The sequence below is a fragment of the Gracilinanus agilis genome, chromosome 2 (assembly GCF_016433145.1).
Source record: "Gracilinanus agilis isolate LMUSP501 chromosome 2, AgileGrace, whole genome shotgun sequence".
In the NCBI taxonomy this organism is placed as follows: Eukaryota; Metazoa; Chordata; class Mammalia; order Didelphimorphia; family Didelphidae; genus Gracilinanus; species Gracilinanus agilis.
In genome coordinates, this window is record NC_058131.1 from 284303215 (window position 1) to 284322972 (window position 19758).

At 36.5% G+C, this 19758-nt stretch overlaps 1 protein-coding gene across 7 annotated transcripts in view; it reads right to left on the reverse strand.

Moving 5' to 3' along the window:
• Positions 1 to 298: 298 nt before the first annotated feature.
• ODF2 (outer dense fiber of sperm tails 2) overlaps positions 299 to 19758 on the reverse strand; it is a 41012-nt gene continuing 21552 nt past the window's right edge. For 5 of the 7 annotated variants that reach the window (XM_044664030.1, XM_044664029.1, XM_044664028.1 and 2 more), the window contains 8 exons: positions 9761 to 9896; positions 7694 to 7804; positions 7163 to 7267; positions 6084 to 6242; positions 4991 to 5091; positions 3929 to 4091; positions 3520 to 3645; positions 299 to 1385 (listed from right to left, as the gene is read on the reverse strand). In XM_044664030.1, the coding sequence (XP_044519965.1) occupies positions 1197 to 1385; positions 3520 to 3645; positions 3929 to 4091; positions 4991 to 5091; positions 6084 to 6242; positions 7163 to 7267; positions 7694 to 7804; positions 9761 to 9896 (1090 nt within the window). In that variant the 3' untranslated portion in view covers positions 299 to 1196. Of the gene's footprint in view, positions 1386 to 3519; positions 3646 to 3928; positions 4092 to 4990; positions 5092 to 5909; positions 6243 to 7162; positions 7268 to 7693; positions 7805 to 9760; positions 9897 to 19758 lie in introns of those variants that run through there. The other 2 variants (XM_044664034.1, XM_044664033.1) reach the window with 2 other exon arrangements.

A 19758-nucleotide genomic window follows, 5' to 3' on the forward strand; every position in this document is an offset into this window, starting at 1 on the left:
GAAGGGACAGTCTACTTCCGTTACTGGTAAAAAAGTGGACACAAGACAAACTGGGGTACCCTGTTTAGAATGAAGTGATCAAATTAATCTGCCTTCTCTATTTAAAAGGTTATAATGAAACTCCCTTAAAAGAACTCTTGCTTCTATTAAGCCACTTTTGTATTGTGGTTCTTCATTTCCTCTATGGAACTAAATTGTGTTGCTCATAGGCAAATAGAGAAAGATCCCAAGAGAAAAGAGAGAATCAAAGAGAGCCAAATTACAATTTAAAGAAAAGCCTAATAATCCAGAAGCAAAATTATTTTTAAAATCTTTAATAGTTTGTTGCACAGAACACCTTATAATAATTTGTTTTGTTTGGGAAGTGGGGATCATCCAATGGAGCCCAATAAAAATTATAAAAGAGTCTTGCAAAACACAAATAATACAAAACACTTCACAGATATAAATGAAACAGTTAAGTAAACACTGAAAATAATGAGTATCAAACTATCAGCAAAGTAAAACAAAATTCTTACACTGTCTTATCCTTATGTGCTCTGGGAGAGGACAAACAAGTGTGGCTTCATGACATGAGGCTTTCATGACACGAGAAGTTCAGCAGATTGGAGTAACTATCCAAAGGGATTTTTTGAAATCTTGAAGGAAATGTTAGAAATAGTTTTAAAAAGAGAGAAATGCTCACACTTGGGGGAGAGGAGGGGTCATGCTAAAAAAATGTAAGCCAGTAACTAACAGCTTCTTTTTTCTCTGGGAGAAAAAAGGGAAAACCACATCAGTTTCTTTAAAGAATAAGAAGTGTATAGGGGAAGGATGTCTCAAAGGAACTGGTAATAAATATCTTTGTAGAAAGCAGCTGGGAGATGGAACAAAGAGTTAGAGTCCAGAAGAAAGATGTTTTCAGTCTACAAAGTATATCTAAGAGATATACAAATTTAACTGTTATAAAATCTAAACTGTTATCAGGTTAATTAACTCCAATCTGATCCAAACTGAAGAAAAAGGATGAGCTATAAAACTGCTATATCCATTCTATTCTAAAGATGATTTGAAATGGACTTCCCCAGAGCAGGAGGCCTGGACAAGATATGTCTGAAGCTCTCATAAACTGGAAAAGAGAGAAAGCCAAAAAGACTTCCAGAAACATTCTTCCCAATAGTCCATGAAATAGACTCCATGAAAGAGTCAGTGCTATTTCATATGGGAGGTGATCTGGAACGGATGGGAGAACTTGTTAAATATGTAGCTAGAGCATTGTCCCCAAATACATTGGCATAGGATGATTTAAGGAATTGTACATAATTCTGCATGCTTCGGTTGGTACTCTCTGATTGCTCAAGACGGTCTTTTAGATCCTGAAGGCGACTCTGGTACCTGCGGTCAGCCTAAGGAGAAAAATAGAGGGAATTTAAGGTCCAAGGGAGCATGAGAGCAGCATGAGAAAAGTTGTTTAACCAATGCAATGGAGTTCCCATTACAGAGCTATAATATATAACTTTTTATAACTGGAATTTTTCACCAAGTTTATTCTAGGTTAGGCTTAAACATATGTGTGGGATGAGATTCAGTGTGTAATTCTCAGAGTAGTATTTTAGCTTGTAACCCCAATTTTCAAGACCCCTGAGTATAACTATTCTTTAGTCTAAAACTACACACACACACACACACACACACACACACACACACACACACACACACACACACATACACACACACCCAAACCCATAAAATGTTTAGTTTTTCTGACCTATTTTCAAAAATCTTGAGTTTATCTGTAGCCTGGGAAACATGCTAATTCTAGGAGAGGGGCAAGATAAGAACAAGGAGTTTCAATTGTATCTTTACTGTCCCAAGCTGAAAATCCCATGATAGTCATGGGTTTTTTTTGGATCATGGGGGTCTTTTTAGGGGTATGTAATATTGAAAATCATGTACTCAAGATTTGAAATGTCACAACCCCGCCTTTTTGTGGGATTGGACAGAGAGAAAGAGAAGAATCTTGCATCAACATTATAATACAAGTCTGTGCTTACACTTGGAGAGAAGACATTTTTGCCCTGAGCAAGCAGCTTATGTGGGCAGAATCCCTTTTCCTTCCCTTCCCCTCCCCCTTTCCCACTGTCTGATATTTTCTCCAAATAAAGCTTTTTCTTTGCTAGCATCTTATCTAAGTCTTCTGTCTGCTCATTAGAGTGATTTCTGAGGGTGCAAGCTCCTCAAAAATTCTACTCCATAATAAATGTTGGAGAGGATGTGGCAATATTGAGACATTAATACACTGCTGGTGGAGTTGTGAACTGATCCAACCATTCTTGGATGGCAATTTGGAACTATGCCCAAAGGGCTTTAAAAGACTATCTGCCCTTTGATCCAGCCATGCCATTGCTGGGTTTGTACTCCAAAGAGATCATAGATAAAAAGACTTGTACAAAAATATTTATAGCTGTGCTTTTTGTGGTGGCAAAAAACTGGAAAATGAGGGTATGCCCTTCAACTAGGGAATGGCTGAACAAATTGTGGTATATGCTGGTGATGGTGATGGAATACTATTGTGTTCAAAGGAATAATAAACTGGAAAGACCTCCAGGAATTGATGCAGAGTGAAAGGAGCAGAACCAAGAGAACATTGTACACAGAGACTACTGATACACTGTGGCACAATCGATTGTAATGGACTTCTCTACTAGCAGCAATGCAATGATCCAGGACAATTCTGAGGGATTTATGGAAAAGAACACTACCCACATTCAGAGGAAAAACTATAGGAGTGGAAACACGGGAGAAAAACAACTGCTTGATCACACATGGTTTGAAGCGGACATGATTGGGGATGTAGACTCGAAATGACCATACCAATGCAACTATATGCAAATAATATGGAAATAAGCCTTGATTGATGACACATGTTAAAACCAGTAGAAATGCATGTCAGCTATGGGGGGGTGGTGTCAAGGGGAGGGTGAAGGGGAAAGTAAAAACATGAATCATGTAACCATGGAAAATTTTTCTAAAAAATAAAATATTAAAAAAAATTCTACTTCACACACACAGAAATCAAATAGTGGGTGAAGTCTCATTAGAGTATAAGGGTTTTTATAAAGAAGGATTTTTCTAGTTGAGAAATTTTATCCCTCTTTTATGAGGGTTATAGGAAGAGGGAACCTTAATGATGATATAAAACTCACAAATTTACCCTACAATTTACTTGTCCAGGACTAAAAAATTTGTCCTATGCTATGACAAATATTTAATCTGTTGGGATTGTGCAAAGGGTAGCCATAGATTTACACGTACTTATAATAATGGCTTTCTCCTTGTAATAATATCAATTTTTTTGGATCCTGAGCATTCTAGAACTTTAAACCTCAGGAAAACCTTATCTGCCAAGACATCATTATCTAATTCCTTCAGTTTTTTGGTATTGAAGGTGGTTGAGGAATTCTAGTCATCACCTACTAGCACCAAGTTTAGGCTCTGCTTTCTGCTTTTTTGTTCTCCTCCCCATCCAGCTCAACTTACATCATCTCGGCTCCGTCGTAGCTGGTTGAGCTCTGTTTTGGTCCGACTCAGCTGTGTTTCCAGATCTAAGATTTTATTCTGAGCTGTTCTTTCCTTGGAAACTGCACGCTCTCTTGTCTGTTCCACCTGGAGAAAGGGTCCAAAACTATTATGTGTTGCTTTTCCAATATTAGCAGCCACCACCTTCACAAAACAGACTGTTGATGTCCCAACTCCCTTAAGGGAAATACCTTCAATACTTTACCTTATACTTGGGGGGCATCTTTTTTCCTGTAGTACTACTAATGAGGCAGGGGGGCAAGGAAAGGCAATAGCAGGGAAAGCAAACCTCTGCCACGCTTCTTCCACACTGTATCACAACAAAGGGTCTGTGGGAGAGCCAGGCCAGGACTGAGCTGGCACCACTGACCTGTCTCTTGGCATCTTCAATGGCATTTTCCAGCTGTCGTGCTAGAGAGCCACATTCCCGGGTTTTCTCCTCCAACCGAAGCTGGGATTGATGGATTGCCTCCTCTCTCTTTGCAATCACCTGGAGGAACTCAATGTTCTGGGCGCTAGTACACTCAAGTTTCCTGTATAAAAGCACTAAGTTAAGTCTTCCCTATCTTCTTCTCCCCATCACTCATCCCCATTGGGTACTGTGAGGCCTGTCTGCCACCCCAGAGTGGCACTCAAATCTAAACATTCTACTCATGCCATCAGGTAATCGGAGTCCCAAAGTAAATGGCATATGGAATAAATCAAATTAACTAAAAGACCAAAGAAGGGAGAGGGTTAAGGCAAGGTAAGGAACTTATACCATTAAAGTCATAATGGGATGGAACATATAGTTGTCTCTAGAAATGCCAAAACCTTTACTAGAACTTGATCACAAGAGTAAATCTGATGGGCATGCACTGCCTTTTCTACTATTGTTAGTGAAGTGGGTATTCTGCTCCCTCTGTTCAATCTGGCATTCATAATGAAGACACCTTGCACTAATAGGATTTTGTCATGGGTTCAAGGAGCTTTAAAAGGGCCATCATCAAACAATGGAAGATTCAGGGTAAGTCATGGGAAGGAAAGACAAAGATCAGAGAATAGAATGAGGAGGAAAATACCCACCACCAAAAGGTATCAATTGTCCTGTTTAAAGCAGGCCCCCTGCCTAAATGAAATTATGCCTTTCTCCAGGGACTGGGTTAAGCTCTCAGCCTATTGAAGGTGGCTGTGTCTTGGTTCTTGGATGTTCCAAGGTTGAAAGGTCTGCAGAGAAGTTGTACTTTAGACTGTATGGATGGTTGCAGGTGAAATAGAAGCAACTTTTCCTAAAGATTTTCTGGTTGCTCTTCCCTCTGAAGTTAGGCCACCACCATTCCAGGGCCTTGGGTCAGTCACCCAAACTCTTCAGTGGGGAAGCATAAAGTGGGAACTGAAGGGCTCAGATCCTAGAAAGAGGATGAGGACAGAAACAGGACACTGTGACTCTAACCTCTCTAGTTCTTCCACTTTCAGGCTTAGCTGTTTGTTTTCCTCCTGAGAATATTGATGTCTCTCTCTCACCACCTCCAGCTTCTCCCCCTGGTGTTCAATCTAAAATGACAGGAAAAGAGACCATTTTACACAGAAAGTGATACATTGTCCTGTCCTCCCTTCTCCCGGTAAGCTGGTATCCATATGAATGGTACATCTGTAGATGGTATTCCTTGATGAGGTTGACTGTCACCTTCAGCTTCCACTGCCAAGTTATACCTTCCCTGCTGCCAAAGCAGGACTCGAAGAAGTTTAAATCTAAAGTCTAAGAATGAAGGCTTCCCCACCATCTTCCCAAAAGAAACATTTGCTCTTAGGAACACATAATGCTTTCTTGATCAAGAGATGTCATGGCAATCCCTGAAAACCAAAGGTACAACTAGTTTGTAAAGACACACAAAGAATATTTAAACTCAAATTAGCCTACAAATTAACCATGCCTGGAATTTTTACCTTGAATACAAGAGCAGGAAGATAACCTTTACAGATCACCTAATCCAACTCCCTTATTTTCAAGATAAGGGAAAGGTAAGTTTAGAAAGGTTAAGGGAACTTGCCGAAGAAAGCAAAGAGTGTTTCCCCCAAAGTAACAAAAACAAGCTGTCAGTGTGCAAGATCAGAGACATTAGGCATGACTACATCAGAAGAGAATGTTAGATACTGGAGTTGCAAAAAAAAAGAATGAAAGGGAGAACAATTGAAGTATGAAGAGAAAAGCAATGACAGAGAATGTCTGATGCCTAGGTTCCTGTGGATTGCTTGATTTCAGGATAATGAAGGAACTATGAAAGAAGAGAAAATCCAGCTATCAGAATGGATAGAAGCAGCTCCAAAGTGACGCTTCCTATCACTAGAATCACTATTTGCAAACACGAAACTGTTTGGCACACCAGACTTTTATTTCACAGTGTTGATGAGAATTAATTCGTTTCGAAAAGTGGCAGCCAAAGAAAAGGAAGTGATCTTCCTTTGGGGGCGTGCGACTCAATTCATCTTGGTATCCGGCTGGCTGTTCGGGTCAGGTCGTGAGACCCTTTCTGCCAGTCCCTTACCCGGGTGCGCAGATCTGCTATGATAGCTGTGAGGTCCACATTTTTCCTTTCATAGCCTTGAAGCTGATCCTGACATTCAGCCAGCTTAGCCTCAGTGATTTTGAGAATTTCAGGCAATTGTTGAAGGTCAGTCAGCTGAGCCTGGAACTGCTTACGAGCCTTAAAAAGGGAAAAAAAAACATATCTTTTGGTAAAGACCAGCCCATATTTTTTAACCTCTTGGAGTACTCTAACAGTAGGGTTAAATGAAATATCCATCAAGGTTGCCATGCAATTCTCTTGACAACAAGGAGAGATTCTAAAAATTGAAAAGTCACTAACATTCCATTTCACTTCCTGCCCTGGAAAACTTCAAAATATGCAGGTTAACACAGAGTCATTCACTGTAAAATGCCCAGCTCTCCTCTAGTGTAGCTCTGACCTAATAGTTATAATAATTTAAATAATTATATAAATAAATTCTCCTCACAACATAGTTATAATATACTTAATAGTCTAATAGTTATGGAGGATTCCATTCTGGATGACTCATCCTATCTTCCAGTCAAGAGCTACTACATGATACTCTGAGGTGCTTCATGAGGCACATGAGGTACCTCTCTGGATGTCTAACAAAGTATAAAATACTTCCTCCATAAAAATAGACCAGTCCCAAACTCCAGATTTGTAAAGGCTCCTTCCTTCTCTGCCATTACACAAATTAGGTAAAATGTGTGGGTTTTTTTGTGGGTTGTTGTGGAGTTTGGGGGCATGGGGACAAAGGGTGTAGGTAGCAACTAGGACCATATCACAACTTAGTTAAGCAGGTATCTAGGTGTTCTATCATCATTTGTTCCCTTAAAAATACTGTTATTTTCATGCTTTTAGCTTTATTTTTTTAAAATGAAAGCAAGAGGGAAAAGGGCATAGATAGAAGGGGCAAGGGAAAGGAAAGAAAGGAAGAAAAAAGTGCCAATCTTCCAGATGATCACTTTCCCCTTCCTAGCTTAAAATATAAGAGGCAGCCCAATAACCTGCCTGATTAATTCAGAAAGGAAGACTTTAGGATGGGGAAAGTTTGTGTAGATATGAACAATTACCGCTTCAATTTCTTTGTTCATTTCATCTTTAAGAATCTTGTTTTCTTTGTCGCAGCGTTCCAGTTGAGTGGCTACCTCATCAGCTTCCATTCGAGTCTTCATCACCTAAGGACAGATAGGGCAATTAGCGTTTCTGCCAGGGGACCCAATTTGATGAGAGACAACAACAAGGTTTGACACGGTTGTTGAAGGTAAGAGTTTCAGAGTGGGAAAAATTAGAGAAGATGAGAAATGAGGCATGAACAAAAGTAGGGCGGTGTTGCCCGCCTGCTTCAAAAGGCTCAGATTAGGAAAATACCAGACAGGGTCAGCTTGGTGGCTCAGGGGATTAATAGCCAGGCCCACAGATGGGAGGTCCTGAGTTCAAGTCTGGCCTCAGACTCTTCCTAGCTCTGTTACTCTGGGCAAAGTCACTTAACCCCAATTGCCCAATCCTTACCACCTCTCTTCTGCCTTGGAAACAAAAACACCATACTGATTCTATGATGAAAAGAAAGGGTTTTTTTTTTCAAAAAAAGAAAAAAAAAGTACCTGACTCTTATAGTTGTCAATCATCCCTTCGTAGTTCTTGACTGATACCTTCAGCTGCTGGACCTCAATTTGGGCTTGACTTAGTCTGTCTTCGACAGGGGTGATACTAGCCTGTAAGGGGATAATAGTAATATGGAGAGCTGAGTTTTGACCAAACCATCATGGCATTAACTGGACTAATAATGCAACAAGATGTTGTGAAAGGTGTCTTGGTTAAACAAAAGAAAAACATCTTTCCTCAAAAAAGCAACAAAGATAGAAATATCAGTCACTAAACTTTACCAGTTTCTTACCACCATCTTAAAAAATCAATTAAACTTGGGCAAAGGTCAAATTTATAAGGAGCTAAATCAATTGTACAAAAAATCAAACCATCCCCCAATTGATAAATGGGCAAGGGACATGAATAGGTAAAGTAATTTTCAGATAAAGAAATCAAAACTATCAACAAGCACATGAAAAAGTGCTCTAAAATCTCTTATAATTAAGAGAAATGCAAATCATTAAACAACTCTGAGGTACCACCTTACACCTAGCAGATTGGCTAACATGACAGCAAAGGAAAGTGGTGAATCAGTTGGAGGAGATGTGGCAAAATTGGGACATTGATGCTTTGTTGGTGGAGTTGTGAATTGATCCAACCATTCTGGATGGCAATTTGGAACTATGCCTAAAGGACTTTAAAAGACTGTCTCCCCTTTGATCCAGCCATAGCACTGCTTGGTTTATACTCCAAAGAGATAATAAGGAAAAAGACTTGTACAAAAATATTTATAGCCATACTTCTTTGTGGTGGCAAAAAATTGGAAAATGAGGGAATGTTCTTCAGTTGGGGAATGGCTGAACAAATTGTGGTATCTGTTGGTGATGGAATACTATTGTGCTCAAAGGAATAATGAACTGGAGGAATTCCATGTGAACTGGAATGACCTCTAGGAATTGATGTAGAGTGAGAGGAGCAGATGCAGGAGAACATTGTACACAGAGATTGATACATTGTGGTACAATTGAACATAATGGACTTCTCTACTAGCAGCAATGCAAGGATCCAGAGCAAGGCTGAGGGACGTGTGAGAAAGAAAACTAGCCACATTCAGAGGAAGAACTGTGGGAGAAGAAACAGAAGAAAAACAACTGCTTGAATACATGGGCTGATGGGGAAATGATTGGGGATATAGACACTAAACTCTAGTCCAACTATCAATAATATGGAATTAGGTCTTAATGATACAATGTAAAACACAGTGGAATTGTGTGTTGGCTATGGAGGGTAGGGGGGTTTGGAGGAGAAGAAAAGAACATGAAACATGTAACTATGGGAAAATATTCAAAATAAAAATAAAAAAAGGGGGAAAATAAAAATAAAATAAAAAATCAATTAGCCTATCCTATTCCCTTTCCTCTGAAAATTAAAGGAAATATGAATTAGTTCTTTTGAAAAATAAACTATTCTTGGTTCTAAAAGGTTGACTTCATTCAGATGTATAATCTCTGTTGCTAAGAAGTAGCTATTTTCCACCCTCAATGTATAGAGAAAATAAATCTATGAAAATTGTAATGGTCAACCTGTCCAGAGTCCAGGTGTAAGAGAACCCAGAGTTCCAGATTCCTGACCTGTTCTTTTCCTCCTTTCTCAGCCCCACAGAATATCCCCCTATAGAGCCTGTGTATATAGGGGGGTGGGAGTGGTAGGAGGAAACGGAAGAAGAAATCTTGATGAGTAATTTATTCTTATCTCTTAGTATGCTATTCAGGAACATGTTTTATTCAGAAGTCAATAAAAGAATAAAAAAAAAAAAACTTAAAAAACTTAGTTTTCTTAAAACTGGAACGTAAAATTAAAGTTCCACTCTCCCATTTCAATCTCATTTCAAACCCCTTAAAAACACACCATAAGTCTCTGGCAGGGACTCCTAGCATCAATCTAGTAGCCAAAGGGGAATGGAATACTCAAAGTTGCCTCAAGCTACAATATCTTTTTCCCATCCTTTGACCAAAGAAGGCAATAGATTAATAGATTTTCTCTTTGAAAACATAGGCTTTATGGTTCAAGGCTGTCTGGCTGACCTTTAGCCTCTCATTCTCAAGTTTGAATGCAGAATATTCTGCGGTCTGTCGGTGTAATCTTTCCACCAGATTATCCCGGTCTTCTCGCATCTTCTCCTCCAAGGCATGCTGCTGTGATACCAGATCTGTCACTCGGCTGGTAGATAAGAAAAAGGAAGAAGGGAAAGCACTGAATGTCAAGATTTCAAAAAAGTCAAATATTTTGGAATGAAGTGGCTCCTTATGACCCTGACACCCTGGCACTGAGCTTGCCAGAGACTACCAATTCTAGAATGGTCTCTTCAATATCTGCTGAGGAACTAACTCAGCTTCCCAATGGAAATTTCATGCTGGATACACTGGGGAAGGGGAGGGAAGAGAGGGATGAAGACAGAAACTGCTGAATAGAGTATCTAGTCAAGTGCTGAGGGTGACATTGAAGAGAGCATGTTATACCAATCATTTCCCCCAATACATACATACCTCCCCACTAAATATGTTGGTAAGATGTCAAGAGTAGACTACTATGATTCACATATTGGGTTTTGTAATCAACTAGACTAGAAACAGGCTGGAGAGATAGATTCTCTTCTGAGATCTACAACTAATCCATCTGAACCAAAAACAAACATCTTCTGGTCTAGAATGGCAATATTTATCACTCCAACTTCAGGGATCCCCTGTTATCTAAGCAAATATCTGCTAAGATTCAATTAAGTATGTCTTCTAGATCTCTAAGATTCCAGAGAGAATCCTTTAGGTATACCTTAGACTTAAACCACCTAACCTTGTCCTTGAAGCCTAATGCAAATGAAATCATCAGAAGTTATGCCTTTTCCTCAGATTAAATATAATTATAGCAAATAATATTGACAACACTTGCATGAAAGCATTGGTATATAATTTATGCCAGATTATCTACCATTTTGGGGAGGAGGGAATGGAGGGAAGGAGAGGATCTGAATAATGACATGTCAAAAAACAATTGTCAAAAATTGTTTTCTACATGTATTTGAAAAAATTTTAAGTTAAAAAAAGGAAAAAAGGGGCAGCTGGGTAGCTCAGTGGATTGAGAGCCAGGCCTAGAGACCTAGGTTCAAATCCGGCCTCAGACACTTCCCAGCTGTGTGACCCTGGGCAAGTCACTTGACCCCCATTGCCTACCCTTACCACTCTTCCACCTATAAGTCAATACACAGAAGTTAAGGGTTTAAAATTTAAAAAAAAAAAGGAAAAAATGTGACAATGTTAATTATTTACCACATCCAAGCAATACTGATATGAAGAATGCAAAAGGCAATATAAGAAAAAAAAATTCATAGTGATAGAAAAAAATAATAAAAAACAGGATCATCTATTGGCTTAATGCTAAAAAATGAATATAATAAAATTTAGTGACCTGTGATAATTTTAAAAAATCACCACAAAACTCTGAATGAAGAATAAAAATAAAGGGGTTTTTAAATTGACAAGACTATTTACTTAAAAAAACCAGGAACCAATATTTTCTTTAATAAATAAAAATAAACATTCTTGTTAAAAAGGACTATATCCATTCTTAATTCATCTTTCCTAATATCAGTAATAACTAATATTTATTATAAGGCAAGAAAAGTTAATAAGTAGAAAATGTTGGTAAGGAAGAGATATTTTATAGTCTTATTTTGAGAGGTGATTCTGACTTTAAAATTTAAAGGAAAATAGGTTACATATTCAATTCAATAAACACTAAATGTCTACTTACCCAGCATTGTGTTCAGTGGTGGGAATACAAACACAAAAATGAAACTGGACTTTGCCCTTAAGGAGCTTACAGTCTACTAGTGAAATAAAAAAAATATGCGGAAATAAGTCAAAAATAACCTGAAGTGGAAGAAAGCACTAACAGCTGGAGGGGAGGTAAAGATCAGGAAAATCTTGTAGGTGTGATAGTAACTGAGTAGAATTTTATTTTTTTTACCTGAAAATTTTTATTTAATTAGTTAAGAATATTTTTCTATGGTTACATGATTCATGTTCTTTCCCTCCCTTCCAACCCTCTCCCCCTCCCCCCCATAGCCAACCCGCAATTCCACTGGGTTTTGTCACTGATCAAGACCTATTTTCCATATCATTAATATTTGCACTAGGGTGATCGTTTAGAGTCTATAGCCCCAATCATATCCCCATCAACCTATGTGTTCAAGCAATTGTTTTTCTTCTGTGTTTCTTGAGTGGAATTTTAAAGAAAGTTAGGTATTATTTTTAGATTGGGAGGTACAATGCAAAAGTAAATATGCCAGTCTGGGCAGAGCCACAGATAAAGGGGGAAGAATGTTGAATTTGGGGAATTCCAAGTAGGCCAGTTTTCCTGGAAGGTAAAATGTGTGAATGATATAGGAATAAAGTGAAATAAATCTGGAAAGGTATTCCTGATAGTGAAAAGCTTATTAAATTCACTGAAGAGATTCCAGAGTCAATACAAACAACTGACAGTTTTTAGGCAGAAGGGTAATATGGTCAGACCTGTGTTTGAGGGATAGGAATAGAGCAAGTTATGTGGAATATGGATTGAAATGAAGGGTGGGGGTAAAACCAAGAATACCAATTTCAAAGATATTGTAAAAATCTAATTAAAAGGTGATGAAGACCTGAATTGAGGTAATAGCCCTATAAACTTAGAGAAGTTAACATATGAAAAATGTTGTAAACAAAGAATCAGCAAGACTTCTTAACTAATAGGATATAGAAGGAAGAAAGATAAAGTATAATTCAAGAATACTTAAGTTATATACCAAGTGACTAGAAGAATGGTTATTTTCTATACATACATACACACACACACATATACATACAATAGGCAAAAGTACAGAAAGGGTGGAAATTAGGGAAATATAAATTTATTGGGGGAAGAAAATAATGAGTTCTGGGGGCATTTTGAGTCTGAGATGTCAATGATATGCCCATAGGTGGATATATCTATCAGGTAGCCAGTGATACAGGGCTAGAACTTAGGAAAGATTTTGGTTTGATATGCAGTTTAGAGATCAATTCTATAATGGAATAATAATTAAATCCATGGGGGGGGGGCTGGGATTACTGAGAGAAAAGAGGGTTTAGGGCAGAATACATTGCTTCAGAATGAATAGATGGTGATTAACAGTATCAAATGATGTAGGGAACAATGACAACTGAAAAAAAGCCATCTGAGTGAGAGATAAGAAAATTCTGGTAAACTTGAGAGTACTTTCAGTAAAATCACATCATAAGACGTTGAGAACTGAAATGTTAAGGAAACGGAGGAAATTTAATACAGAAAACTCTTTTTAGAGATTTGGACCTTAAAAGGACAAAAAGATAGGATAGCCTTAGGGAGATATCACAAAGTTAAGTGTGTTTTTCAGGCTGGAATTCACCTCAGTGAGTTTGTAGGCAATAAGAAAAGAACCAAAAGATAAAGAAAGACCAAAGATTTAAGATTAATAAGATAATATTTGGATAAGAGAGGAGGGGCAGATGGCCACCTCGTTCTAAAATTGGAGCAAAAGAGAGAATGAGAAATTATGTAGAATGGTTTTGAGGTAGGAAATAGTGGAGAAAACAGAGCTCACAAAGAATATACTTGATTTTTTCAGTAAGAGAGACATCTGCTGTTGGGGGGGCAGTATTTTTAAGGAGCTTGAGAAGAAAAGATTTGAATAACTAGTTACTGAAAGCAATGTGACAGAGTATCAATAAAAATAAGAAAAAAATTATCACATAGCAGCAGTGAGGACCCAGTTGAGATTAAATAAATTTGGAATCAACCCCAATGGCATGATAAATGTATAGTTAAGAGTTTGGCAGCCAAAGGGCATTGGTAGAATAAGAGGAAAGAATAGTGTAAAGTTGAACTGATCAATCTCAAGGATCAATATTGTGAAGTAACCTCTGAGAAGGAAAATGAATGGAAAGAGGAGATAGGTATGGAATATACTAAAGGTGGAAGTAAAGACAAAAAATAGTTTGGAGTCAAGAAGCAGCAGAGGAAGAGATAAAGTTATGATTAGAAGAAAGGAACTCCTGTCATATTCAAAAACACAAAGACATATCTCAGTGATGATAATATCCAAAATATGAGTGGCTGGGGAAGAAAAAAGAAAAGGCTTCCAGCTTCCAAAGGAAGTCAGATAGTCATGTATGAAAAAAAAATGTGGTATATAAAGTAAAAAGATCTAGAATAATCTCCTATTATTATCTAGAGAAAAATAAAGTGAGTTTAGAAGAGTAGTAAGTTTATTAGAGTACCAAGGTGGGGACAAACCCACAAAAATCAACTGTATTCTTACACTTCAATGTATCGATGGATCATGCTCTCACTACTTAAACTTATTTATACCTGTCAAAAATTCTTTTTTATAAGCTATTTTTTATTTCCTGTCATATTAATTTAGAAATATGTCCCTCTCTCTCCACTCCCTCATCCTCCAAAATTATGTGCCATCCTTTGTAACAAAGGTATTAAAAAGAGAAGAAAAAGCAGTCAGGCAAAACTGACCAACACAGTGACCAAATGCACTGATAGATGCAGGATACTACATCCATAGTCCCTCATTTCTGCAATGATGGGAGAAATGTTTCTCTCCTCTGGGGCCAAGTCTGAGGCCAAGTCTGATCATGAAAATTACAGTGTTTAGTTTTGGGTTTTTTTGTTCTTCTCTCTTACAATTTATAGTCAACTATGGATGATATTTTCTGATTCAGCTTATAACATCAACTACATCAGCGTAACCTAATCTTCCAATGCTTCTCTGTAAGTACTTGGAGTACTCAGTACAGCACCATAATATTCCATTACATTCATATACCAAAATTTGTTTAGACATTGATTAACAAACAATGAGCATCTACTTTGTTTCCAGTTCTTTGCTACCACAAAAACTCCTGCTGAATACTTTGGTGTGTATAGGACATCTTTTATCATTCCTACCAGTGAGATCTCTGATTCAAAGAGTATGGACATTTTAATCAATTTGGAAAAATCTATGCCCTTTTTCATATCTTGTACAATTCTTGTTCACATCTTTCCAGAAATCTTCCACAAAGATGTTAGTAAATATGTAGGAAGCCTTCTTCTCATTCTTCTACTATTTTGTGGGTACCCAAGAATATATATACTCTAGTGGTCCCCCTTCACTCTTGCCATCTTTTTCATAGTTTTCTGATCACACATGTCCCTTGATGAAAATTTGTTATGCCAGTTCCCATATGCAAGTCAGCACTGGTTATATATTATAGTCTGTATGTAACCCCTTATTTATCTTTCCATTACTCATTGGATTACCCTGCAGATGAAATTTTTATGAGATGATAACATTCTGTGATTCATATAAACAGACAGTACAGGGAAAATAATGTTAAAAATGTAGACTTTCAGAGCAGTGAAAAGTTTGGACTAATGATATATAAATTGTTTTAAAGGTTTGCAAAAGTCTCTCACATATATTATTCTCATTGGATTTTTACAACTCCCTTAAATACTTATAGATATCATTCTCCATTTTATAGATGAGGAAACTGAAGTTTTGAGGATGTTAAATTACTTGTCCAAAACCAAAACCAGTGTAATAGGGATGAGATACAAAACTAGTTCTATCCTGACTCCAGGTCTATTACCTTATCTCTACTACATCACATTGACTCAACAACTATTAAAAATTATGTTAAAAATTAAATGGATGAATATGAAAAAATATAAAAATTTTATTCAAAAATATAAACATCCCAGATTAATAGAACAGGAAAGAAAATATTTAAATAATCCTTATATCTTTTAAAAAACAGAAATTGAACAAGCCATAAATGAACTCTCTAAGGAAAAAATACCATGACAACAGATTTACAAGTGAATTCTACGAAATTAAAAAACTAATACCAATACTATATAACCTGTATGGAAAAAATAGGTAAAGTAGTCCTACCAAATTCTTTCCCCTAACACAAACATTATTTTGATACCTAAGGGCAAGTCAAAACAGAAAACTATAACTATATAAATCAATATCTCTAATGAATATTGATGCAAAAATTTTAACTAAAACACTAGGCAAGGAGATTACAAAAAAGACCATAATACTATGATCAGATGGAATTTATATTAGGAAAACAGGACTGGTTTCATGCTAAAAAAACTTAAAGCATTAAAGCATAACTGCCCATATCCAAAACAAAAATTATAATGATTATTCAAGATGCAGAAAAAGCTTTTGACAAAAGACAACATTCAACCCAATTAAAACCACTAAAAACCACAGGAATGGAGCATAGCTACAAGTGAAATAAAGATGTCCATTATCACCACTACTATTAAATATTTTACTGGAAATTCTAGCTACAGCAAAAAGATGAGAAAAAAATTGAAGAAAATAAACACAAGCAATAAGAAAACAAAACTACCACTCTTTGTACATTATGGTGGTTTACTTAGAAAACCCTGGGGAGGTTCAACTAAAAAAACTAATTGAAACAATAACCAGCAAAATTACAGAATATAAAATAAACCCACACAAACTACCAGCATGTCTGCATATTACCAATAAAACTCAAATCAAGAGAAATTATATTTAAAATAATTATATGCAGTATAAAGTACTTGGGAATCTATCTTGCCAAAACACACAGGAACGATATGACAAAACATTTTACACAAATAGAGATCTAAATAATTGGAGAAATATGAATTGCTCATGGGTAGGTTGAGTCAATGTAATAAAAACATCAATAACTATTTACATTTATTTACCCAATACCATGCCAATAAAATTACTTCTATAAAGTTAGGGAAAAAAATTGTAAAATTCATCTGGAAAAAAATAAGATCAAGACTATCCAGGGAATTGGGAGGTGGGGGTAAGGAAAGGGGACTAGCAATATCATATCTCAAATTACTGATTGACCAAACTGATTAAAATATTACAAAAGCTGTGTAAATCATTTGGTACTGGGTAAGAAAGAGATATCTTTCAGTGGAACAGATTAGGTATACAACAGAAGCAAATTAGCCCAGTTCCCTAGTGTTCAATAAACCCAAAGATCCCATCTTTAAGAACTCATCTTTTGACAAAAACTGTTGAGAAAACTGGAAAGTCATCTAGCAGAAACTTGGCATAGAGCAACATGTCAGACTATACTAAGATAAACTCAAAAGTGCATATGATTTAGACATAAAGGGTGATATAAGCAAATTAGTAGAGTATGGGAAGAAGTGAAAAGTTCATGACTACATAATAAGAGATAGAGGTTTGTAAGAACTAAAATGAATAATTTTAATTACATAAAATTAAGAAGTTTTTGGCCAAACAAAATCAAGACAGCTAAAATAAGAAAAGCAGGAAACAGGCAGTAAATTTCTTTGACAAATGTCCTATTTTCCAAGACACATACATAGGAAACTGGTTCAGATTTATAGTAATAACAGCCATTCTCCAACTGATAAATGGTCATAGAATATGAATAAGCAGTTTTCAGAGGAAGAAATCCAAGCTTTCAATAACTACATGAAAAAGTATTCTGAATCATTAATAATTAGAGAAATGCAAATTAAAATTATGAGGTACTCACCTCACACTCATCAGACTAGTAGCTAGGATTACGACAAAATGGAAAATGACAAATGCTTGAGAGATTATGAGAAAACACTTCATGTTTTGCACCAAAAATTCACTGTTAAAGAAGCTGTGAACTATTCTAACTATTCTGAAAAGCAATTTAGAACTATGTCCAAAAAACAATTAAACTATTTATACCTTTGACCCTACTATGTCTATATCCCAAAGATATCAAAGAAAACAGAAAAAAACCTACATATGGGCAAAAATATTTATAATAGCAGCTCTTTTTATGGTGGCAAAGGTTTAGAAACTAAGGTGGACAGCTGGGTAGCTCAGTGGATTGAGAGCCAGGCCTAGAGACGGGAGGTCCTAGGTTCAAATCTGGCCTCAGACACTTCCCAGCTGTGTGACCCTGGGCAAGTCACTTGACCCCCATTGCCCACCCTTACCACTCTTCTGCCTTGGAGCCAATATACAGAAATTAAGGGTTTAAAAAAAAAAGACGAAGAAGAAGAAACTAAGGGGATGCCCATGAACTGGAACAGCTGAAAAAGTGAAGGTATATGAATGCAATGGAATATTATTATCCTAAAGAAATAGTGAAGAAAATGGATTCAGAAAAACCTAGGAAAACTTGTTTGAACTGATATAGAGTAAAGTGAGCAAAACTAGAACAATTTACACAGTAACAGCAATATTGCAAAGAATATTGTAAAGATAATCAACTTTGAAACACTTAGTAATTCTGTCCAACCACAATTCACAGGATTCAAGATGAAACATATCCACTCCAGACAGAAACTATTGACTATGAGTAGACTGAAGCACATTTTCTTCAATTTCATTGTTTTTCTTCCTTTTTCGTAGAGTAGGGAGAGGCCATGACTAATGCAGAAATTTGTTTTGCATGTCTATGCATATTTATAATGGTTTTTAATTTTCTCACCTTTTCCATGGATAGGGAAGGGGAATAGGGAAGGAGAGAATTTGGAGCCAAAAATAAAATTGAGTATTTTTTTAAGTACAGTTCAAATTCTCAAATACAGTATAGCCTATTCTTCTCTTTTTCCTATTTCAAAAAGGGCCTGGCTTACTGACCCCTCTATAGTACCTGCCGCCCAAGACCTAAGTCCTGGTAGCTAACTCAGTGGATTATCTATCCCAATGCATTTCAAACTCCAGATATATGCATTCTTTTTCTACATTCTCTCCAGTGTGGATGTTACTTCAGTCTCTTAAATAATCAGAGAAGAGCCCATAGTCTCCCACTGTTTGATGCAAATGAAACAATATCATCTAAAAACCAGTTATTTATAGAATTTCTTTGTCAAAAAAGAATCCTATTGTTTGGATTTTGTGTAGGACATTCCAAGGATACTTCCTGAAACCAGTGAATAACTTTGGTGAGCATTTCTCCTTGTTTGTTGCCTTACTAAATGTTGACATTCAGCAAATCATTGAACAAAGTTAATCTCTGTGGTTATATCTGTCATTAAATGCTTTTATTGATTTTGATATGTATGTGAGAAATCAAATTTGAGGGGAGTCTTTACAGACACCTTGTCACTAAAAACATTTCTTATTTCTTAATTTTTTTATAACAGTGGAATAGTATTTTCTCTATACCTTCCAATCAAATTTGTTTGAAGACAATCTGCTATAGAAAACAGTCTGCAAAATGATCTACTCATTGCCTAATCACATTTTAATGATGGAATCCAACAGTGTACTCATGCATAGATCACTCTCATCAAGATCTGAGGAAGAAGAAAAAGTATCCATTTGGATTGGCAGATACAGATATCTTCTCACCATTTTTGGTAATCATACTTTTGTTGTTTTTTTTTCCGATTCTTTTGGAGTCTTTGTGACATTGTGAAAATCAATCCCTTAACACTTAAAAAACTATATATTATTAGATAGATGGTAGAGAGTAGATAGAGCACTGGGCCTGGAGTCAGGAAGACCCGAGTTCAGATGTCATGACCTCAGACAATTACTAACCTGGGCAAGTCACAAACTCTGTTTGCTTTAGTGTCCTCAACTGCAAAATGAGCTGGAGAAGGAAATGGCAAACCATTCCAGTATCTTTGCCAAGAAAACCCCAAATGGAGTCACTAAGAGGCAAACATGACTGAAACAACAATAGCCTTGAATGCATTTCTATTGTAGTTAGTATCTTTACTTTTGCCCATTTCCATTTTTTAGAGAGTTGAATACTTATTTAAAGAGGTTGAATTTGAACTGCTATAATCACATATATATTGCCCTCTCTCCCCTTTCTTTTTTCCTTTTCATGTAGTATTTATCTTAACTCTTCCCCTTCTAACCCTAACTCTAATATGTGATTGTATAATCATATGTTCAAAGATATGACTGAGCTGATCCTAAACACACCCATTTAATGATATTTTTCCTATTTATTAAGATGCTGTCATTTATTTTTTGGTG